Source organism: Microchirus variegatus (assembly GCF_963457635.1).
Source record: "Microchirus variegatus genome assembly, chromosome: 15".
NCBI classification, from domain to species: domain Eukaryota; kingdom Metazoa; phylum Chordata; class Actinopteri; order Pleuronectiformes; family Soleidae; genus Microchirus; species Microchirus variegatus.
This window is the reverse complement of record NC_139816.1, coordinates 15,715,168-15,740,328: the sequence shown is the minus strand read 5'-3', so window position 1 is coordinate 15,740,328 and position 25,161 is coordinate 15,715,168. Positions and strand designations below refer to the sequence as shown.

Sequence of the window (25,161 nt, the reverse complement as noted above, 5' to 3'; positions counted from 1 at the left end):
CAGTGCAAATAAACATTAATACTATGAGCATCTTGCATCATATGTGTACTTTTTAAAAAATATATAATTATATGTTGTTCCATGAGGATGGATGCCATGGTAACGGCGAGGCGCTGCTGTCGGCTGGTTGACACAGTGTCAATGGTTCTGCTGTGAATGCTGTATGGAGAAAAGATGTGAGTAGGTGGAGGATTCATTGACTATGAATGCGTTGAAGAAAATAATAGTCATTCACATTTTCTTTTCTTTTCCTCTTTTCATCAGGGAGAAACGTTCAGAATCCAGGAGTCGGTACGTACAGTCCTTTATGTCAAATGTGACGCTTATCATTGTTCTTACCATCCAGAGAAAACTCTCTATTATTCCCTTTGTCATATTGTAATTGAACAAAAAAGGGAAATCTGAACTGACTGTCACACTTCTGTCATGATCTACTTAGTAGTGCAATAATACCAGTCTTGTATGAAGTACCTGAAAGGAGTATTTGAGTAAAAGTACAAGCATCTTACCAGAAAATTACTTTGGTAGAAGTTGGAGGCACTTTTTATAATATTACTTAAGTAGAAGTGTTTAAAGTATATGATGTTTACTGTACTCATTTAATGATATAAAATTTACTTAGTTAGCTCAATGTGGCTCCTTCTAGTTGATGTATGTCCTTGTGTAAGACACTTAACCCCCTGTTGCAGTGTGTGAATGGCAAAACTGTCGTGTAAAGCAGCTCATCAAGACTAGAAAATCGCTATATAAATACAGACCGTTACCAACTCTTCTTCTGATTTTATTTGGGAGTAACAACAAAGAAAGTTAGAGGAAATGTAGCGGGGTAAAAGTTGCTCGCAATGTAAATAACGAAGTACAGATTCGTGAATTTTGTACTTCAGTACAAAGTATTTGTACTTTGTTACATTACAACACTGAATGAATACTTGGTTTAAATGATCCTTAAAGTAATTCTGGTCTCCATTCACTTATTCTTTATTAAGTATCTTAAATCAGTGTTTCCAAACCCTGGTCTTGTGGGAACACTGAGATATTTCCACCTGAATCAGGTGTGATGGAGCAGGACAACATCTAAATCTTCTCGGTGGACAGTGTTCCCACAAGACCAGGGTTGGGCAAACACTGCCTTAAATTACTAAATTTACTCCTGTCATGTGTACTGGCCAAACTATGTCCACACATATGAGTATGTATTTAATTTACCTTCATAAGGTTAAGAAAACACGGCCAGGAACATGAACAAAGTCGCTATAATAATATAATATTAGCTTTAAGGGGAAAAAACACTCTGATCGTAATCACACGTGAGCAATATAAAGACACATTTTACATACTTGTGCAGGACGAACAACTCACAAGTGTTACAATATGAAACATACTTATTATTTCAAAGTGTACAAGGGAATAACAAAGTAAAACTACTTGATATGTCTGAGGCGTTTTCACTTCTTTTCATTTAATTTCAGTTTATTACTTCATAATGCTGGTCCTGAATCACATTTTATTCATAAAACACAAACGCATTATTATTGGCGTGTGTTTTGTTTCATTTTGAAGAGTCTTCTTGCATCAAAGCTCTTCATAGTTTCTCTACATAATATGAAAATGCTTGGTCTTAAAATATACAGTTATTTTATGTATACAGTGATGATCATCGGTGTTGTTGCACCAAGTGAATGGTAATGTGTTACTCCGGCCACCAGAGGACAGTGTTTTCTCGTATTTGTTTTCACTGACTTCAATTCAGAAATGGTTCTCTTCCAATTTCCTGAAACTCAACAGTGATAAAACCGAGGTTCTCCCCTTATAGGTTCCAAATCCATTCTCCCCAACACTCAAAGTTTCACCATCCCCATCGATAACTCCTTTGTTTCCCCCTCCCTACAGGTTAAGAGTCTGGGTGTCGTCCTTGACGGCACTCTCTCATTCCAGACCCACATCAATAAACCAACTCGGTCTGCCTATTACCACCTACGCAGCATCAACCGTCTCCGGTTATTTTGTTGTTGTACGCCGACCTTGAGTGTCTTGAAAGGCGCCTTAAATATAATGCATTATAATTATTATTATTATATGAAGTTACTATTTTAGATTAGATCAAATCACAGTAGATAAGATTAGATTAGGGCCCTGCGATTCACTGGCAAACTGTCCAGGGTGTGCGCCGCCTTACGCTTTATGTCAGCTGATTGTGACACCAGTGCCCTCCGTGACACTAATGTAGAGGATAAAGTGGTAAAAGATGAATAAATTAATTAATTTAGATTAGATTAGATTAATTTCACATCGGGAAAACCTAGTTGTTACATCAGCCAACAAGGTCACTGGTACATAAGTAACAAATGTTAAATACTCGTCTGCATTATTTTGTCCATTTCTATATAATATTTATTCTGTTGGTGTTTTTATTCATATTTCACACTAAACATTTTGCTCATTCATTCCCTCTTTTGTGACAAAAAGGGTCATTTCTCTGGCCAATGTTGGTCCTCTTAAGAAAGCACTCGCGTTGTACAGAGCATCCATGCAGCATGTCAAAGATATTCTATTTTCACAACCAAATCTTATTTCTATAATTCACTGTGTCTTGAACGTTGAACTCCGTAAGTGTTAAATGATCAGAGTTTGTGTTAGTTCAAGTCACAAAGGTCTAACGGTGTCTGTTTGAATCCGTGATAAGGATTCCAGGAATGGTAGCATTGATTGATGTATTTAAGTAACAGTGTCAGAGCGACAATGCTCCTCAGCACTGGAGTAAACATTACCTGTGCATGATGAGAGGAGTGGGTGGTCTTTACAGCAGAGGTATTTTATGTGCTCATTTTCCAGATCTCATGACCTATTTTATCTGTAACCCTTTCCTTAAACGAATAACAAAAGTCAAAACCAGGCCTTGTGCCACCATCCTCTCTGTTTGAGCTTGAAGCATCAATTGCAGGGATCTCCAGTTGATTTCCACCACTTCATACCAAGATATAAGGAGTTATTTCTGTATGTATGTATGTATGTTCTGTATGTATTTCTGTATTGTTCCATATCGAGACTTGTTTTGAATTTCTGTGAAATCATCAAAAAATATTGTTATTGCAATATGTTTGATATCATTTTCGTATATCGGCCATTACTGAGCAGTTGCTTTTCCCCCCAAAAGTAGGGATGTCCCGATACAACTTTTTTGTGTACAATACCGATATAAAAAAAGTCCTTTCAAAGACATAATTCTCCAACTGGGTCAAAAATATTGTTCTCCCCAAAAGAAGATCTGATTCTACATTTTTATCTGTCTGATATCCGTTCCGGTGATTTTGACCAGTATCGGAGCGATACCGATTCTCATCCCTATGGAGTAGTTGGACTTTTCGAAATTGACCAGACTGAATGCCTAGGTCATTTGAGTAAGAGACCCCTGATTTATAGAAAACTATTGAGAGCAACAAGATAACCACTTCACAAGCTATCACGTATGTTGTACCACAGTCATGGTGATAATAATCCAACAGGTTATTCACGGTCTTCACATGAATCATGTGATGATGTTTTCTAACTGGGAGCGTAATTCATGTGTTTACACAATCTGACCCCGTTTCAGTGACCCCTAGTGGGAAAATAAAACCAGATCATTGCTACAACATCAAGGAATATAGATAAGAAATAAGATACAGGACAGATACAATTTGCGAAGTCACTGCAAATTCTGGGAAAGAAGCATATACATGTCATAAAAAAACCTAATTAAGTTGTTGTCATATCAAATGATCCCCTTTTGAGTTCAGTGATTTATGTGCATGCCACGAAAAGACATGATATAAGACTCAAGGAACCTAATCTGGGCATCTACCTTTTCTATGAAATCTTCGAGGTGAGTCCAATCACAGATAAGATAGTGCTCCCTTTGTCAACTCCCCGCAAACGGCAGGAGCTTTAAAGGGAGTGGTTTGTGCTGCTGTGGGTCATCATTGTTGTTCAGACACGTCCAGTGTTTTTGTGTTGCTCCGTCTGCAAGCATGGCCCCAGACTACTCCAAGAATGCAGAGGAAAGGCCGGAGCCTCAAAAGGCAGAAATAATAGGTACGTTGAGTTTAGTTTTTTTATATACTTTTTGTGAAGGATCAAAAGGTGCATTGATTTATGTCATAACACTGATTTAATTTTTTTTTTTTCACCCAAAAAAGGGAACATTCCCAGTTGGTTACAGGGCACACTGTTGCGTAATGGCCCAGGCCTCTTCACTGTGGGGGAAACCAGTTACCAGCACTGGTTTGATGGGATGGCAATCATCCACAGCTTTGCCTTCAAAGATGGTTAGTGTGGTCACTTATTACCTGAATGACTTGAAATAAATGTATAAAAAAATAAAAAAAGTATTATTATTATTAATAAATGATTCTTGCTTTACAGTTTGTGGCTTTGTTTTGTGTTGTAAAGGTGAAATGACCCACAGAAGCAGATTCCTCGAGAGCGACACGTACAAAGCGAACATGACCGCTAACAGGATAGTTGTGTCGGAGATGGGGACGATGGCTTACCCGGACCCGAGCAAGAACTTCATTTTCAAGTAAGAATACTCTCCAATTATTATCGTTTCATCAAGTAAATTTTACTTCATTAAACAAGTTGAAATATAATGCTATAATGCTATGATGCTTCCAGTGCTTTCAAACAAATAAACTGTATTTCCTATGATGTACAAAACTGTATGCACTTCCCCCTGCCCTTACATTCTTTAATGCCTTATATCTGCTGTGATTTAAGGACATTTTGATGATTTTCTACATATATGCAGTACATAAATATCATTTATTCGTATTCTTCTAAATGATTCCCCTATTCCTGCGCCCATCTCTCCAGGTGTTTTTCTTGATCTAGCCTATGCATGAGGATTATCAGTGCTAGGTGTTGAGAAGGAACCACATGCTGTTTTCTCTTTGTTTACAAATCAGATGCAATCGAGCCAAACACTTCTCACCCACTGTGAGGGAATAGTGGAGTCTTTTGTTGGGGGGGGGATATTTTGCCTTTGCTGCCCATCTCATACATATGTGCCTTTTCTTTTCAGAGCAATCACCTTCCTCAACCACACAGTGCCCGACTTCACTGACAACGGCGCGAGCAATATCATCAAATACGGAAACGACTACTTCGCCACCTCTGAGACGAACTACATTCGCAAGATTGATCCTGTAACGCTGGAGACTCTGGACAAGGTAAAACTCCAACCAGTTTGAACACATGAAAACACACACACACACACACACACACACAATGAGGTGAGTGTGTTCCAAAGCTCACATGTTTCTGTGTCACACAGGTGGACTACTTGAAGTACCTGCCTGTAAGCTTGGCCACATCCCATCCGCACTACGACAAGGAGGGCAATGCCTACAACATTGGAACGGCAATCGCAGAGAGGGGAAAGACTAAATACACTCTGTTCAAAGTCCCCGCGGCTTCAGAGGAAGGTTTGTACATACAACCGATAACCTCACTTCATAACACATTGGACTTTGCTGATGCAGAGAAAAAAAGAAAGTGATTTGGAGATATTCCTGCTAAATTCTGTCCCCACTGACTCTTTGGAAATCTCAGCTCTTCCACAATCTAAATTGATAGTTACTGATGCACTATCCAGCACATCAGGCTCTTAATGACACATTACTGGCTTATTCTCAAGCTATGAAAACAATTTTCATTCATTTACAATGTGCAAACACATTTATTCTCATTGCGGAAACATTGCTAAATGTTACACCCTGGCCTTTAAACTTTTATTTTCTTGTTTTCCTTCTGCAAGGGGGTCAAGGAAAGCCCGTTCTGAAGAACACGGAGGTGTTCTGCACAGTTCCCTGCCGCTCCCTGCTCACACCGAGCTACTACCACAGCTTTGGCATGACGGACAACTACTTCATTTTCATCGAGCAGCCTTTTAAACTGGACATCGCCAGGATGGCCACTGCGTATATGAGGAGAGTCAGCTGGGCCAGCTGTATGAAGTTCTGCCCTGAGGAAAATGTAAGGGAACTTTGCTCTCTATGTGCTTACAGTATATCATAATACAGTGAGTGTAATAGTATGCTAATAATTCAATATGTAATGAGGTAATATGGCAATTCCATATGGTGATAACTATGGGAAATGGGACACAAATGGGACCAAAGGAGGATGAATTTATAATGTGTAGGGCTTCTTCTAAGCGCAAAACAAGACATTTGAGAACACTGTTTTTCTGACATTTTACACGTATATATAATATATAATAATGGACAGATTAATCAGTCAAGTAGCCCTAATAATATGGTAATTGATTAGGATTCTCATACATTTTAATTTCAAGGTAATACACTGATGGTAGTCTAAAGTAATTCTAATAAGCAAGTCATCACCTCTATATTACTTTAAAATAACATGGTATTACTGTAATTATCTAATTCATACCATTTATATTACAAGCTGCAAATCGCATTAGAAAGAAAATGGTATTACCATGACTGTGCAAGATTATTACCATATGTTGTCACTGTATTGCTATGTAAAGTGTGGTTATAATCTCTTCCTAAATTATTGTTTCTTCCTCAGACTCTGATCCACCTGATAAGCAAACAGACGCGCAAAGTCGTGGAGACAAAATACTACACCGGACCAATGGTCGTCTACCACCACGTGAACGCTTTCGAAGAGGACGGTCACGTGATCTTTGACGTCATCGCCTACAACGACAACAGCCTTTACGACATGTTCTACCTGAGCAAGCTGAAGGAGAACCCAGGCTTCCAAGACGAAAAGTATTGCAAACCAAGCTACCGGAGATTCGCGCTTCCCACCTACTCGGACAAGGTGGGGCTGAGAACAGGTTGATGTTGTGCTTAAAATGTCCCTCCAAAAATAATATTCTAACTACTATTCTAACTTTATTCAGGGTATTGCTGTTGGCGAGGACTTGGTGAAACTCAAGGACACCACAGCCAGCGCTGTGAAAGAGAAAGACGGCAAACTCCTGTGCCAGGCAGAGGTTATGTGTGAAGGTAAAACAAGTCATTTAACTTCTTCAAATTACTTTTCCATACAGTTTAACCCTCAGGGTAAATTGCCATGGGAATAATACACAACTCCTTATATGGACACCCTGGGGGTGTGTGTGTATAGGTCACATATTCAGGCTTTAAAAAAATGCAGTGTTTGTGCAGAAGTCACTAAATTAGACCGTTTCTCTCTTAATTTTGTTCATAAAATGTGATTTTAAATATCTTAAGTACTTTTTTGCTCAGGTTTGTTTATATAGTTGGTGAAAATCTTCTTGTAGCCTCTGTATATACTGTACTTTTCAACACAGCAATGTAAAAAAGCAGCTGAAATGCTCTGTGAATGACAATATTTGTATGTTCTTTTCATCAGGTTTTGAACTACCCAGAATTAATTATGACATGAACGGCAAGAAAAACCGCTTCGTCTATGGGAACTGCGTGGCGCAATCTGCACTGGCAAACAAGGTAATGTTCCTGAGTGTGTTTTTATGCAGAACAGAAGCGTGGATATTCATTTATTGACCAAGGTTGCAAAAGAACAGAGACTTTAGATTCAAGGCCGTCAGGAAAAACGATTGTTTCCATGGCCCCATTGTTGTTGCAGATCACTGAAGCCAGTTGCACCACTGGGAATCTCCTGATCGCACACGACTGTAGTCGTTATGCATTGTTGGAATGTGAATGACCATTCGTGTCAACAAAGATCAAACCACTTAATGGCTCTACCTGAAAAACCCCCACATCCTTTCCCATTGGGCATCCGCGTGTACGTAAACAGGAACAATGGAGAGAAGCGATAAAAGTACCCACGACATCAAAATCTAGAGATGTCATGTCTTCAAAGAGGAACGCGTAAAATGAGTTAATCCATTGGATATTTTTACACATTCCCAAGTGACGAATGTGTACAGAGGTTTGACACGGTACACAATCCAAATAATTGAAAAAATTATATTAAATATAAATGTATGTAAAAACATATTCTAGAGCATTGCTTACAAAACATAGCTGATTAAATGGTTCAAAAGTGACCTCAGAGATGAACCCAGTATAACCCAGTTAATACTAGGAAAACAGTTGTGACGTGCACAGCCGACTCACCTACCTATGGTCTATTAAACTGTTTTATAACTGCTCCGAGTGTATGGCTTGTGATTGATACAAAGTCCAACACGGACACAGGCCTTATCTATGAGACAATGATTTTGCACTCACGACCTCAAAAAGCAACTTTCTTTCATGGATTTTGCGTCATGGAAGTCGCCACACCCTCCTCCATTACTGCATGTAATGTACAATAAAGGAGAAGTCGGAATGCTAAGTTCTGATGTTTCATAATAAAATATTAAAAACCAGCCCTGTAAATTCATTTTTTTTTCTAATTCTATCTCTTTTTTTCTACTTCAGATCGGCAAGTTTGACACCGAGACCAAGAAAACAGTTTACTGGAATGAAGACAACTGTTGGCCATCAGAGCCGGTGTTCGTCCCCAGACCAAACGGAGAGTCAGAGGATGATGGTGAGAGTCTATGCACAATCTGACGTTTGATATAGAGAACAATTTGGTTTGAAAACAGACCTCGAAATCCAGAAACCTTGGTCATTGCCCTTGATGGTAAAATCCCGCTGATCAAACAGCATATTGGTTCCTTAGGAGTCTTTTTACTTGTTTTAATAAGAAGACTGTCTGCAGACTGTCCAGAATTTGGCAGCAAGACTTTTAACTCACACTGGCAAAAAGAGCACATATCTCCCCTAATTTAACATCCATTCACTGGTTACCAGTTAATTTTAAACTTCTTGTGACTACTTTTTGAATGGTCAGACTCCTCTGGCTCATTTAAAAAAAGCAGCTGACCTGGCTTTTAATGTATTATGTTTTATACTTTGGTCGTTTTTATTATTTTATTATATTTTTGTTGTGAAGCACTTCATATCTGTGAAAGGTGCTATATAAATAAAATCCATTTACTTACTTAGTTTACTTAGCTTTACCACAGAACTGACCACAGAATTTGATAATACAAGTAAACAAAAAGTAAAAAAAAGCTGCTATCTTTGCCATTGCTGTTTGTGTTTTCTGCTCTGTCTTCACAGTAAATTACCTTTATTTATTTATTTATTTTAATATTTGCAGGTGTGGCGTTAGTATCAGTCATCAACTCCAACCCGGGACAGCCGGATTTCATTCTGATCCTCGACGGTGCAACGTTCAAGGAAGTAGCAAGAGCAAATGTCAGCACTGAGCTCCACAAGGACGTGCACGGATACTTCATCCCAGAAGTATATTAAGTCAGCTGTGTGTGTGTATATATATATAAATGTATATGATGATGCCTGCAGAAAAGTGATCCACTCTAGTATGACACACACATCTCTGAGAATTGAAAAAGAGGAAGAGAGGATCCACATACTGCAGTTTATCTCTGTAAAATCATTTGGATTGTAACCGTACAATATTTTTTATTGCAGATTTGTTGATTTGTTGAAGCTTGTATACTGTATATATATGTTTTTATGTAATCTACATTGTTGTATGGCACTGCTGTGACCGTACTTGAGTTTGAAATAAATAAATGGAACCAACCCCACTGATATTTAGCGTTTTCATGGTGAGAAATCATGGCCGTGTGCTGCTGTACAACTTATCTCGTAGTCTAACCTATAACCCGAGTTCAACGCTGTTGAAAGGTGGAGCTATGTGATTATCAGAACATGACAGCTTTCTGTATGAGACGTGGGTTTGTTGTAGTGTTATGTGATTAAAGATTATATACTGAATATAAGCTAAGACGCATTAAGCTTTAAAAAGGGAGCCCCTTTATTTTAGAATTCAGTATAAGATTTTAGAGCTTGGCAAGGCCAAGCTCTGCCTTTCCCGCATTTCCAAACTCCTTGTGACGTACTCAACGGCACGTTTCTTGAGGTCATCAGAACAAAGATCCTTGATGACCCCTACCCGTTTTAAGACACGTGGAGACTGAACACACTTCCCTTGCCCCCTGCGCTCTATGGACTTGCTGTAGCATTTTATTTATGATTGTACAGCACGTGATTTTTATCTGTGTGAAGTGCTCTACAAACGAATGACTTACTTACAGTGATCAGGTCAAGGTCTATATCATTTACATACATTTATGACCAATGATATGGCATTTCTGGGCCACGTGGTGGAACAACGGCTAGCATTGTTGATTATTATTCCTCGAAATATGGGCATGAGCATGCTCAAAAACTCCTGAAACTTTGCCGCTGACCTGGTGTGTGTATGTAAGTGGTTTGGGGAATGCACCTCGTAATTGGAAGTGGGAGGGGCCAACAAGAAGGCGGCCATTTTTGTTTGAGTGCCCGATTTTGGCGATTTGGCACCGCTGGTATTTGATCGCCCTCCTCCTCGAACTTTACTGAAGTGAAGGAAGGTGGTCACTGGTTTGGATTAACCTAAATAAGTGAGTTTGAATGGTTGCGTGTCTCTATATGTTGCCTCTTAATCCACGTCAGCTGGGATTGGCTCCCTCTACAGGCCACATGTGGCGGTTAAAAAAAAAAAAGCATTGGAGTGGATGCATAGATTTGGCATTTCTTTGACCACTAGAGGGAGACAGAGCCTTGGTTTACTCCGTCTTTCCAGCAGTTGACAGGACGACAAACTTTGTTTTGAAAAAGTTTAATTTTTCACCAGCCGTGTTTATAACCTGGCAAAGTCAAATGTGAGGACATCACATAGTTAAACACGGAAAACATGACGACACTAAAAACACATGGACATTCTAGGGTCACTCTCCAACACACCCAACAGATCTCACTTATTAAGTTGTCCTTGACTTATTAATAAACCGAGCTGTACCATTTCAAATCTTTCTAAAAACAGAAAATGAACTGATCAGATATGGATGGATTAAAAAAGTAATTACATAAATACATCAGTGTTATTATACGACATGAATTCGAGTGCATATTTAATTGGTATAACAAATCAAGGCAGTTTATCCCACAGCTACTATTATGGTATCAAGAGGGCTGGTTTCATTCTCTATAAAAAGGTAAAATTACAATAAAATGCCACTTTAAAATTGAGAAAATCACCGGTAGTCTGTTCAATCCCAACAGTAACTAGTCCAACGGGCCCTATAATCCACAGTACGTGGCGTGTTTTCACAAAATACAGAGCAATGATAATAATACTTATAAAAACAAACTCGGTGTACATCAGTGCAGTCAGTCTTGTAATTCTCATAATCTCCAGCAGCAAATCAATTATTATGAACAAATTATATTTAAAACACTCACTTAAAAATACATTTGGATAGTGCTGAATGAACAATGGCGTATTTAAAATGTTGACACTGAAGAGGGATAATTAAATATTAAATAATTATATGTCATTGAAAAACGCTGTTACAAAACTACCTGCAACCATGTCAATGGCTTTTTCTCGTACAAAATGTGAGTCACAGTTGTAAATCGTCGATCGGTTGCATTTCAGATATTATTTGAAATTTGAAAAAAATTTCCTATTCATTGGTAAAGACCAAAAACAAAACATCTACAAAAATACTGCACTCAGGATGGGAAGAAAAAGTGTCAGGCAGTGAAACCCCCAAAAAACCGTTGAGCGATATGACAAAGTGATGGAGATTGATAGTGCTATTAACTCCCAAACTGCTATTATCTTATAAAGTACAGTATACGTACACACATACAGTTCCTTCCCTAGGATGTAAATTAGAAAACTGTTTCACTCTAACACCAAGGACATGGATAAAATCTATGTTCAACCCAAAATAAATAAACATGAAAAAAAAATTGAGATTATAAATCAGCATTAATAGGCAGTAAGTAACTGTCCTGGGTTCTGTGCCTGTAGAGATTAAATCAAAGTGGACAGGAGACTTAATTCAGAGGAAACATTCCAGCCTGATCTAAAATCCTTGACTGACCTCTGTTCCCTTCCCTCACGGCGTGTCCGTCATACTGCACGTCGCATTCAATGCCGCGTCGACAAACCGTAAAGGAAAGGCACAGAGGAACGGAGGCGTCGAAGTAAATGGGAACGCTCCCAAGTGCAGCGGGGGACGCCACATTGTAGTTGCCATGTTGGTGGTGATGACTTCCTGACGGCAAGGATGTTGGCAGCAGAGGACAGCGCTGTGCGTGTTTGTCGTTATTGAATGAGATAGTGCGGCCGGCTTCCTAGCAGACGGGGGTTGAGTCCGTAAACAACCACCGCTGTTTGCCGTTTAGTTGCTCTCACCTTGAGAATCTTCCTGTTTGGCTGCAGAGTCTTGGCTTTGCTCGAAATCTTCTCCTTTTTCACCTGAGAGAGAGAGAGAGACAGGAAGTGAGTGTTGATGCCAACCAGGTTGGCTGAGTAGTAAAAAAACATAAACTCAGAGCAACATATTCTTTTATAATAACAAAATACTTTCTGATATGTGTATTTCTGGCAAAACAAAATCTGACAGGGACTCGTAATTTGTAGTTTTCCAAAGTACAAACTTGTATGTTCCTAACCCAACGACCACTTCACCCTTTCTCCAACTATTTACATCAGGGGTGTCAGACTCAAACGACCTGGGGGCCGTTATTCATTGATTATTCATGAAAGAGGTTTTAACACCTCTGTTTTTACATAAACTGTATATTGTGTAACAGGAAGGAACATAGACGTTTATACTTGTGCCGACTCCTTTTCTAATGTAAAAGCATTGAGTGTAAAGAATTGTACTTGGAAACACAGTCCACTGACTTTCTAAATGTTTTAGGATTGATTTTAAAGTGTTATTGTTGGCACCATCTTACCTCTCTGAACTTCTTTTTCTTAACACTCCATCCCGAGCTCTGAGGTCTAATAACAGGTTGCTTTTAGATAAAAACAACAAGAAACCTGGGGTGATCAGGCCTTTTCTGTAGCCGCCCCCAAACTTTGGAACAATTTACCCATAGAAATCTAATCTGCCTCCACCATTGAACATTTTAAATCACTTTTAAAGACCCATCTCTTCTCCTTGGCCGTCACTTCACTATTTTACTTTTTTAATTTTATGTTTTTATTGATTTATGGATTTATGTCTTTTATGTCGACTTGACCTGACAATGTCATGACACATTGATATCAATTTTGTAAATTATGTTCCCACTTGCATGACCTCTACTGGTTGCCACTTGAGTTGGAGCAGGAAACACCAGAGCAACTTTCTGTTGGAAGGAAATAATGATTTCCTGGCCTTTGCAAAATAAAAAACCTTACCTGACTGGTTGATGTTGAGCTGTGCCAGACTCTGTGACAGGTCTCTGGGTCCCTGCGCTCCAGCGGCCAATTGGATTTCATGGATGGCGTTTCTGCGACCGGACCGCCGAGAGGCAATGAAGTCCTCGTAGGTCGCCCCGACATCCGTCATCGCTGACAAACCTCACCACCATAGCAGGATCTGGCAAACACACACAGATGAACACATGCTGCTCAATCTTCCAGGAAAAAACGTGACAAAGTTTGTTACCCAGTCACTCCATCCCACCCTCCCTTCTTCTATTTTGTGAACTAATCCTTGATTAATCTCTTTTAATCTCAGTGTAGGATAGCTGTGACACAGAGGCGACAAACTGTGTGTGTGTGTGTGTGTGTGTGGGGGGGGGGGGGGGTAACTCAAGTGAGGGTGAACTAATGCAATACAACGAGCAAAACCACACACTCAAGAGGGATAATTATGGTGCCAAGGCAGGCAGTGCTAAATTCAAATGCCATCCCGCATGTACCAGACAAAGAGCATGATGGGAACTGCGTTGCCACACAGATTTAGGTTAAACCCTTCTGCTGACATTTCCATGCTCTGTATCAATCTGTGCATGTGTGAGCCTGGCCGCCCTTCAGCACAATATAGGTCCCGCACCCCCCCCCCCGCCTTTACTTCACAAATTCCAGACACACATTCATTTGGGGCTATTTCCAGCACCGTGCAAGCCGTGACCGTCCACGGCTATTTTTGGACACCTCCACTGTCGTCACGCGAGCGCGCTCCCACTCAGCTGTCACTGTCAAAGCCACGTCAGGCCGGGGTCAAGGCCCCAACAGATGTTGTCCGTGTACGCATGATGATGACGATGGCAGACGGACGCAACGGATGAGACTGCGACAACAACGCGACAGAAGCAGCGTGTCCTCTCGTTCACAGAGACACAAATGTCTTAACATGAAGCTTCAGGCCACAACATTATTTATGCTTTTTGTCCATTTGAAAATGATGATGAGGAAAAAAACTGACATTTTAGATCAGGGGTTCTCAAAGTTTTGATACCTGAGGGCCAATTTAGGAACCCAACATTGGACTGAGGGCCGCCAAAGGAAAAAAAAAAGAAAGAAATCCCATTTGTAGTCATTTTAATGACCAGATTGCAGTTCTACAGTTTACACTTATTGGTCTGTATCCGGTAATGTCCAGTAAACATTTAACAAGCTTAGTAGCTCCTGGATTAAAACTATCAACTGTAATTCATTGCGGGCCGCCAGAAATGTTTCTGCGGGCGGCCATTGGCCCCCCGGCCGCACTTTGAGAACCAATGTTTTAGATGGAAGAAGGGGGTTATATTTGGAGCTAAAAGTGAACATTCATGACATATTCTGTGCTCATATTCTATGAAATATTGATTGACAGTTTACATTATTTAGTCACACTGTTGCGTAACGTGTGTGTTTACGTGTATTTGTTACCTCTTTAGGACTTCTCCTGGCATAAATGCTGAATTTGTAAGGACCGCTGTGTCCTCATGGAGGGAACGGGTTTGGGTTAGGCTTTTAGTTGGGTAAGGTGAGGAAGTGTGTGTGTAAGAGAGAGGGAAAGATGAGGCCACCACAATATTAATCTGAAAATCTAACATAACTAGAGCAGACACACAACAAATGATCAAGTCACTTAATAATACAACAGCCCCATGTGCTCTGTTCTCTGTGTTACTGTGAAAAGTGATGGACGGGGAGAGGAAAAACTTGGCACTTCTGCAACCGTTTCATTTGTCATGGTGATTTGTCCCTGAAGCCAAAATGGAGAATTGGCAGTGATGAGGCAGTGCAGAAATAGGGTCCTGTTATTCTAGGAGCCACAACGAGTTCTATCCTTTGTTTATAACCAATATATTAGCAGCTTCTGAAGACTGTGCATCATTTTAAATCTAAATAAAAGGTGACATTATGAGTTATTAATCCCGTGATTATTTAAGTACCTTTGCAATGAACTGCCTTTTCAGTGCAATATGGTCTTAATCATTTATATGCTCCAACATATTAAGGGCGTAAGTGAATGTCTCCGTGCGCATGCAGTGAGTGGGGTTCTCCAGTAAATCACTCACACTGTTGACACTGTGAACTGAAGATGGAGCCTTTGCGTAAAGACGCGCTGTTGTTGTTAGATGATACAGGATCAAGATGCTCAAAGTACAGTATCTCATGACAAAGACCCACATTCAGTCAACGCAGCCTTAAATGTTGATTTACGACGTGAATAAACGTGTACGCACACTTCCTGCTGCAGTAATAATGTTCATGGTCAGTGTTGTACCTGTTCAGAGTTGGAGGGCTCCCGAGTATTGGCAGGGATCAATCGCATAACATCACATCTGTGCACCGCGTTATTATTCCCCTTTGCGCTCCAGAATGAGGCTTTACCACCGTCAAGTCACCGACACAGAACAAACACTTCCGGGACAAGTTTCAAAATAAAAGTCATATCTGCCTGAAACGAACCCTGTGTGCAAAACGGACAAGAAGGCCTCTTTTCATCTCAGTCATATAGACTTTAAGTCTATAAGTAAATGAAGTATGTTTATGCTAGATGAGAAACAAGCCCACGTGATTTATATGTATGAGTTTGTTTCTTTTATATACATATATGGGAGATTTTATCTCACACAATAAAAAGTGCTTTTATTATATTGAGTCACTCACAATAAATCCCAAAAACACTCCAATTTGCAATACAAGCTAAAAGGTCAGCATGTCATGACAGGACAGGGCAGTGACTGTTTAGTGTGTATGTCTTTAGTAGGCTGTGTGAACCAATTATCAAACAAATCTATCTTTGTGAAGGCATTTTGACCTTGTGAGGACAGTTTTGGCTGATCCACAACACTTATGCAGGCTTTTTTTTTGAGGATTAAGACCTGGTTTTAGAGTTAGAGTTAGAATTTGGGTTGGGTCAGGAGCTAGGGAATGTGTTATGTCTATGAGTGTCCACACAAAGACTGCAAAACCTATGGGCGTGTGTGTGTGTGTGGTTGTGTGTGTGTGTGTGTGTGTGTGTGTGTGTGTGTGTGTGTGTGTGTGTGTGTGTGTGTGTGTGTGAGAGAGAGAGAGAGAGAGAGAGAGAGAGAGAGAGAGAGAGAGAGAGAGAGAGAGAGAGAGAAAACAGAGCTGTGCTCAGAACAGTGATCTTGTTGTGATGAGTGCACAGAGGCCCGAGCCAGTATCAGTATTCAGTGTCACATTGACTGTGGTCTTGTTACATCTGGCGGTGAATTAGTCCATTCAGCTGACACACATGTGCTCAATATGCCAAACTGGGAAGTTGCAAGTGCTTGTTGAGCCAACAAAAGGGGGGGAAGTCCCAACTTGATCAGAGAGGTCAGAGAGGAATGAAAGCTATATATTATTCTTCAAATGTTTAATAAAGACGAATCAAATGCAGCAATAAATGTGAGGATTATTATTGGCAACCTCTTAATGACTTCACTGAAAATAAGGAAGGGTTACTTTTTCCTTCACACCAACTCATATCTTACTGATTGAAAATGGTGAGCTGCTCTCAGGCCATATTTGGGAATATTACACTACTGGGAACATGAGAACAGAGGTTGCCTCCCAGGCCCCACCTGCTGTTCAAAGTGCACACTGCATTAACTAAAACCGGTGCTGTTTATCAACCAATCAAATGCACTAATGTTGGGACACGAAGCGACATTTGACGAGCCAGTTGCTATTGGTTGCCAAAGATCAGCAGCGCCAAGATATATCAACGTCAACGCTTGCCGCTCTGCACACCTTGTCTTTGCTCTAGAACGGAATAATAACAAACATTCCCGACGGTTATATGTCTCAAAGTCTATTGATAAGTGTTATTTAAAAAAGTACAGGAAAATAAAGGTTGTAAACGCTGACTCGTTATATGTCTGCTCTTTCTTCATTTCCTGTGGGGGGAAATGCAGACAGTTCAATATTTATAAAAGCATTTTAAAGGAAACAATATTAAATTATACGAGCTACTGAAGGTATTCCATGCATGGCTTGAAAATGTTACAACATACAGTGTTCGTGACATATAGTTAACCCTTAATGGATGTATTTGTAACCAGTAAGCTGCGTTTGAACGAAACCGGAAGTGTATATTAGTGAGTCATCTTGCTTCCTCTTTTCGCCTGTAGTGACAACGGACGCAGCATCAAACAGACAAGGGGTTAACATGATGATGGATGAACTGGAAGGTGAGAGGAACCGCTTTGTTGACGTAATTATAGCTCTTCTATGGCAATGTTCGGTGTAATTGCCCCTTAATTTTTATTTTTTGTTGACTCAATAATGCTCTCGCTGTCTGGTTTTGGTGGTAAAACCTCTGTTTTTTGTTGAAGCTTTAGCCCCTGTTATGCTAGGTAGCGTCCGGGCCAAACATGAACCAATGCTGACTGCTGTCTCTCATTGGGTGTGATCCCCACACTTACACCGTTGCTATCCAGTGTTAGCATTATGCTACCAAATCATCCTTAAAATGAATGAAACCATTAGCAAGGTGTTGGTTTTGTCAAGCAGTAAACACACAAACGTCCCTAATAATTAACGACCACAAGTGTACGTTTCCATTAGTAAAATTAACTTTAATCAAGGCATCAATGTGACACTGTGCTGTTAGTCAACATGTCGACGCTTGACACACACATATAAACATAACCCTAACTCGATGATTATTTTAATTATTTGCTAGTTGTTTCTTAATAATGTTTACACTGTTTCGATCTCACAAAGTTGTACCATACTATACTCATTCAGGAGAAAAGAAGGAAACACATTGGCCAAACATATCAGCATCACTTAGTGTAGATTTGCATTGGCCTTACAAATCAGTTGACCTATATTTAAATGTAGTAATTTCTTAACTTACTTGTTTTTTTCTTTATTTTGCAGATGATGAAGCTCCCCAGGAGCTGGTTCAGTGCAACTCCTGTAAAAGATGTTTCTTCCCTAAAGTCCTGGTAAAAACCCCATACATTTATCTATACTTTCATCATGTCTACAGTACAGAAATTTGAGATGAAAGTCATAACTGTTAACTTTGGTGTTGCATTACCTTTCACCTTTCCCTTATCTTATTCTTAATCCCCCACAACAGTGTTTTCCACAGTGATTATCATCTGACAAGATGTGTTTTTAAAATGTGTTGTGTTTTCATGAATTAAAAGTCTCAGCACGAGGCTGGTTGAAGATGATGTGCTATATAGTCTGGAGTCTATTACTAAGGAAAACAGAAAAAACAAATGCCATATTAATTAATTATTGTCTTGTATTTCATAACTTCAAAGGTCAATTTTAACAATGCGTTTGATGCACTAAGAACATCATTTATTTATTACTATTGTGTGAAGAGTTTCTGAATAGGAGTATTTATTTACTGTTGTAATTAAACACTTTGATGATTTGAAGATTATTATGATGCCAGCGCTTGCAAAAACATTGTGTGGAATCTCACTTCTTCAATTAGAATGTGTTGTAATGCACACCCACTATTTTGTGATAAGCTGACAATAGATAAAGAGCAGTCGTGCACGGTGCGTTATTTTTGTTGGCTTACCTGTGAAGGTATACAACCGTGTTTACAATAACAGACAAAGACAGGTACTATATTTTATGGTATAAAACATTTGTCTTTCCCTGCAGGCAAAACACATCAAAATCTGCCAAAAAACGACAATCAAAAGGAGGAAGGTTTTTGACTCCAGTAGACAGAGAGCTGAGGGCACCGACATCTCCACACTCAAACCTATTAAACCAAAGGTAATGCTTTACCCAATGATGGAGGTGGACATATAACACAGCGCATGTACATTTGATTATTACTTGAAGAAAATCTGAACAAATTTACACATAAAAAAACTTTATGAATTAAAGCCACATTTCACATTGTTCTTGACTTTTAATTAAACTGTTGTGAAATTATCTGCTAATGATTAGGTACTAGTTGATAGTGTAGAGTATTTTTTTTCATTTCCATACAGCTTTTTACAAGAAGGGGTCTCATGGAATGCAATATATTATTTGCCGCTCACATGCATGCATTCAATTTTCTTATGCTTCTATTTTCTCTCTCACATATTGTACATACTGTATACTCTTCTTCTTTACATATACAGTGGGGTCCAACATTTTTCTCTTAAAATCCCCAATATATTAATGTGTCGATAATAAAACGTTTAATGGATCAGAGATATTTTAAAATGTATAATAAAGAACTATCTGATATTATTCACTGTTTCGAGGTTATCAATCATACCAAAGAGAAGCAAATGCGGTCTTTTTGTCTTTGCTGATCCATTCAGGACATTCAGCAATTTGTATTGGCAGATTAATCTTAAATGTAAACCACTTTCAATTGTATTTCAGTCACAAAGTTCATCTGCTACTGTGAAAGTAAGTTGATTTATATTTTCATTTCTATGTCTATTTCATTTCTTGTCTTTTCTTTCATATACAATGTGGAGCAACACCGTTAACCAGCTACAGCCCAGGAGCATTTCACTCACTTTTTCTGACATTACACTAAGTTATTTCATTTTCACTTTCAAACAATGGCTTGAATAGGCTCGAGTATTGAAACTCATACTGGTGGTTGTTGAAAGGGAAAATTAATTTCCCACCTGCACCTGTCAACACACAACAATCAAATGGGATTTTCTTTTTTGGCTTCACTACTACCTTTTAAATCTGTCAAAGATTCAAATTACACTTGAATGAATCAGGGCTTTGTTGAGTGCTTTACCTCTGCTAAAGGTAAAGTCTCAAATTTAAATTAATGTCAACCTGGAGCTATAACCCATTTATATCACACCTTCTTAGATCAAGGCAGTGAAGGGCAATCTGCCTTGTTTGTACTTACTTTGAAGCCTGTTGCCAGTCAGTTCTTGTGATGTTACCAAAGAAAAAATATCTTCCTGTTGTCACAATCTTGGGGGATGAGGAGTAAACAGGGCACAACTGGAAACAATTATGGCGAATTCTCTCAATGTTTGTTCGACAGACATGCTTAATGTGTAATTGACTGTAATCTGATAGGAGGAAGTACAAAGTCACTTTGTTCTTGTGTTACACCACTGAAGCAATTCAGAGGACACCAAGTGAACTACTTCTGTCAGAAATCATCAGCTTATATAACAACCACCATGAATGCAAGGAGACAGTTTTTTTTTTTTTTTTTTTTTTTTTTTTTAAATATATATTTTTTTTTATTACGTCTTCATGACTCATCCAAGTCATCAAGTCTGGCAAAACGAATAATGTCAGCATCATGGTGGCTCTGTGGCATTTTCCTACTTCTAGATTATTAAACATGGGACCAAGTAGAGGAGAAAATGGGATCATATTGTCTTTAGTCATGATGATACGAGCCATGGTATCGCATGAAAAAGATGGTTTGATCCTGATGCAAAGAGGTTATGTGTAAGCATCCAGTCTGTGTTGCTTCTGTCAGGCAGAGCCACCCAAGAAGCCTTCCAACTGGCGCAAGAAACATGAGGACTTCATTGCAACCATCCGGGCTGCCAAGACAGTGACTCAGGTCATGAAGGATGGGGGACCTTTGCCTCCACCTCCTCCTCCTACGTATGACCCAGGTAAGAGAAGTTAGAAGATTTTTAGGAGTTAGAATATCTCTGTTTGGTCTTAGTGAACAGACAAACTGTAACACTATTTGTTTTTCTGCTGCCTTCATCTGAAAATGGGCTTTGTGTTTATAGCACAGGGGCAGATCATGGGACTCTGTGCATGAGACTTGATGGTCTCTGTTCTGATTTTCTTACTGTCCACAAGGGGGTGCCACAGGGCTCTGTATTAGGCCCTCTTTTATTTATCATTTATATTTATGATCTTGGTCTGAATGTTTCATGTGCTAATTTGCATGTTTTATGTTGACTGCAGTTATTTACAGCTGTGGGGCAACCCTTGTTCAGGGCAGTGAATCATGACAGAAAACCTTTGTTGCAGTCTAGCGAATGTTGCCAGGCGACACAATATCTAAACACCACAATACTGAGAAACACAGATTTGTGTTGATCGGCATTGTGCGAATTCATTTAACCCTTGGGTTGATTGGAATGTAATGGATATTTTTATTTATTTAAAAGTTACACACAACAGTTGAAACTGAAATGAGTACAAAATAGCTAGTGAGCTGTGCTGTTTATAAGTTTATATATCCGTAAAGAAGGAGGAAGTTGGTAATTATTGATGTTTGCCGGGCGTTTTAATTTGGTGTATTATTTACTCACCACCTGTGCCGTCTTCAGATTATGTTCAGTGCCCTTTCTGTCAGCGGAGGTTTAATGAGAGTGCAGCTGATCGTCACATCAAGTTCTGCCAGGAGCAGGCCGCCCGTATGACCAGTAAGAGCAAGTTGGGAGACACCAAGAAGACCCCCAGTCGCACACCGGTACACACACAGACTTGCAGAGCACACAGACAATGTTTTGTGATCAAATACGTCTTAATATAAGAGACATTTCCTGCTATAAATCTGGTTTAATGCACAATGATTACATGCACACATGGGCTGTATTACTTGCACCTCTGTGATTGTTAAAAAGAAAAAAAAAGAAAAAAGTATGTGTTTTGTTCAAGTCTCTCAGTGGAGTGTGCTTATATTATTACTTAGTATTGTGTTTTTCCTTCTTCTCCGTCTTCAGATCAAACCTTCAGCTCCTGTGAAGAAGGTCACTTCTCCTGCTGTGTCAACCATCCCATCAGCCTCCTCTCGTTTACCGCAGCGATCAGGTCCTGGGCAGTCCACTGGTGAGAAACCACTGCTTTGCCATTCTCATTCATCTCACCAGGTATTGTTTTCACACCATCCCTGTTTCGTTCTTATGTTCTGTTTTTTGGGTGACACGGTTATAACTGTCCATGGACGACAGATGAAACATAGCCTCTTGACAAACTTTTTTTTAATAATATTAATTGGAAAATCAAGTTTCTGTTTGGCCAGGTGAAGTGTACTATGTGGACTACGATGTTGTCATTTATTATTCTTTCACAGAGTCTCTCACCCCCTCTCTTACTCTAGGAATTCCCTCTAGTAAGGTCCCCTCTGCGGGTTCACTGAGAAGTAATCCCTCTGGTCTCACAAGCCCTCCATCAGGGTCAGTACACACACATACACCCACACACACTGCGAGCCCTAAACCATAAAATAATGTGATGAATTATTTGTTCAGTTTATTGTACCTTTTTATTTGCAAACTATGTTACAACCATCATTATTTTGATTTATGTCTTTGATTTCCGAGTACATGTGAGAGAAGAAGAAGCCAGCTGTTAAAGGAGTCTGCCTGATAAAAATCTCAATCTTCAATCATAATAACTCAATGGCAAGATGATTACTTTGTAGATTAGATTGTCTAATGCAGACCTCATGATGATGCCTCCCTGTGATTTAAGGGAAGTGTGTTTCTGTACATCGCTGGAGCTCAATATGGAAAATTACATTTACAATCCACCTTCATGTTGTAACCATATGCTGATGATCTATTTTTGCCTATTTTTGAATACAATTGTTGATGTAACAATATTCTCAATCCATTGATGGTCTGATACCAGTCAGAAGTGTGATTATAGCAAGTCAGTAAGCTCTAATAAATAATATGTGGCTCTTGAAATGTGTATTAACCAGTCTGTAAGGGGGCTTGTATTTTAAACATCTGTTTCTCTTTTGTTTTCTTCTGATAGTGTTGGATTAAAGACACGTGCAGTGAGCTCTGGTTATGGCTCTGTGAGGAACACTCAGTCTGGAATAGGACTCAACAAGAAGAGAGTAGACGCCAACATATCTCGGTGAGCTAATTCACTTTCCTGACCTCTCGTGGATTGTTGTTGTATTGCACATGCATCTGGCCCCATCCTGTACATGTACAAGGATGCTGAAATAATTTAATTTAAAGCTCACATAGAGTGGTCCTGTTGCACATATATGTTAGTTATGGAGGTCTACTTACATATAGTAACTTTTTTTTATGGTCAAAAACCTCCTAGTTGCTGTAAACGAGCCGATTGAAATCTGTCTTTTCTGACGCTGTTCGTCAGCCGCGATGTTTCAGAGTGAACTTTCACCCCCAGAACACAGAGTCTTGTGATTGGCCAATACTATTCAGCACATCCGCTCTCAGAGGCGCAGCTCCCCCTTCTGGAACGGTGGATGCACTGCTCCTCATTATCAAAACATTGTTTTAACAGTGTTTAAAAATAGCTTCGTCACGACTCCCCACCGCAGTCCCTTTTATGACTTTGACCCGGAGTCAGACCCAGAGTCAGAAGACACTGTCGCTCGTGAACACCTCCACAACAGACGTTATTCTTCTTCTGCGGTTCAATGTATGCAACCGGATGTGCCCGGACTAGTGCCCGGAGCAGGGCGATCGGCTGTTCAGGAGAAATGCTGTTTACGTAACTGTTACGGGATTTTCAGAGATCTCGCTGAACCCTGAGATTACAATTAACACAGCGTTCTCAGCAATGGCTGAACTGTTTGTTTCGAAACTTCAGGGCTTCATAAACAAGGCAATGACACAGATGCACACCAAAAAAACAGCGTTAATAGGAACTTCCGGTCTAGGTCCGCTTTAACTGAAGTGAAATTAAATTGAATGTTATTGTAATTATCATCTTGTTTTTCAGTTTTTTTTTGACTATGCATATTCTGGCATAATTGAGTCTTACACAAAATAACCTTCACAGCATGCAGTTATTGGAGCTATATATGGAGATCCAGGATGTCATTTCCACACACAACAATGAAATAATTTATGCACATGAAAGTCGGCCCTTCTAAGTTATTCATATCAACACTCTTTTGTAAAATTTCTCAGGAATGAAGTAGATGGCAGGAACGAAGTGGATAACGGCGGAATGAAGAGCAAGTTCTGTCACTCGTGTGGGACCAAGTACCCTGTCGAATCTGCCAAATTCTGCTGTGAGTGTGGCATCAGGAGGATGTGTATTTGATGGTTGTCATGAGGAGGAGGAGGAGGTAGAGGAAAATGGGAATCTGGCAGTGCTCAAGGTCAGAGAGTCTCGGCAAACCGTATAAGACTTTTACGGCCATTTATACCCCATGTTTTCAAAACAAGGCTTTGTTTCACAGCAGTGAAGCAACTGGCAACTTTGTTTTCCTTTCTAATCACTGTGCGCACCAAAATACAGATATGGTGAATACAAAGCGAGTTGAAGATTAGGGTTGGTACGTTTTATCATATTTCTCACAAGATCCTGCTGAAGAGTGCAAATGATGCCCTTTTTCATGTGGGAGGTATAATAACTTCACTTTCATGATATCGGGAACTAATATGAGTGAAACAGGAGAAGCTCTTGTGAATTTTATCAGCTGTATTCATATTTTAGGATTTTTTTCTGCCGGCTGCTGTTCCAAATGCCTCAGAAAATTTAATTGCTGTGAAAGTAGAAATTCATGGAGGATTGATAATTTGAAACGACGGTGGCCTGTAGAGTCAATTCTGATGAGACGAGCTTGAGGGTGGGTTGGAAAATGTGAGGAAAAAAAGAAAGGTTAGGAAAGAAAAGTGTTGGATAAATCATTAGAGGAGGGTGTGACTGCCCCTGTATCTGAATCCCCGGTCAACCATAATTCAAAACACATTCCTTAATCCCACCTGCATCAGCTTCCTCACAAACAATGTTTTACTATTGAAGTGCAATATGATTGACTACTGAAGAAAACAACATGTTTCTCTTTAAGGAAAGGTTTGGGGAATATTTGGAGATATAACCTTGATTTAACAGGGAATTGTCCAAAAGTGAACTACCTGTTAAAGGCTCTTTTCATGCTAGCATCATAGGCCTGGTGTTTCTTGACAAATGTAGCATTAACTCCATCACCTACCT

General features: G+C 39.6%; 3 protein-coding genes across 3 annotated transcripts; 2 read left to right on the top strand and 1 right to left on the bottom strand.

Moving 5' to 3' along the window:
* Window positions 1-4,007: 4,007 nt before the first annotated feature.
* Window positions 4,008-9,314, top strand: bco1 (beta-carotene oxygenase 1; the record flags this gene model as incomplete). Its single annotated transcript, XM_083901780.1, has 11 exons — window positions 4,008-4,071; window positions 4,176-4,304; window positions 4,429-4,558; window positions 5,060-5,207; window positions 5,312-5,462; window positions 5,795-6,012; window positions 6,577-6,834; window positions 6,917-7,022; window positions 7,393-7,487; window positions 8,430-8,541; window positions 9,160-9,314. The coding sequence occupies 11 exons, from the start codon at window positions 4,008-4,010 to the stop codon at window positions 9,312-9,314; spliced, it is 1,566 nt and encodes a 521-aa protein (XP_083757906.1).
* A 2,688-nt stretch (window positions 9,315-12,002) lies between these two features.
* pkia (cAMP-dependent protein kinase inhibitor alpha) lies at window positions 12,003-15,660 on the bottom strand. The gene is made up of 3 exons (XM_083901748.1): window positions 15,575-15,660; window positions 13,273-13,453; window positions 12,003-12,339 (listed from the first exon to the last, which is right to left on the bottom strand). The coding sequence occupies exons 2-3, from the start codon at window positions 13,421-13,423 to the stop codon at window positions 12,263-12,265; spliced, it is 228 nt and encodes a 75-aa protein (XP_083757874.1). The 5' UTR covers window positions 13,424-13,453; window positions 15,575-15,660; the 3' UTR covers window positions 12,003-12,262.
* A 1,810-nt stretch (window positions 15,661-17,470) lies between these two features.
* zc2hc1a (zinc finger, C2HC-type containing 1A) lies at window positions 17,471-24,264 on the top strand (the record flags this gene model as incomplete). Its single annotated transcript, XM_083901778.1, has 10 exons — window positions 17,471-17,492; window positions 18,187-18,254; window positions 18,937-19,053; window positions 19,660-19,686; window positions 20,744-20,885; window positions 21,558-21,700; window positions 21,954-22,059; window positions 22,331-22,406; window positions 22,993-23,097; window positions 24,129-24,264. The coding sequence occupies 10 exons, from the start codon at window positions 17,471-17,473 to the stop codon at window positions 24,262-24,264; spliced, it is 942 nt and encodes a 313-aa protein (XP_083757904.1).
* Between the last annotated feature and the right edge of the window lie 897 nt (window positions 24,265-25,161).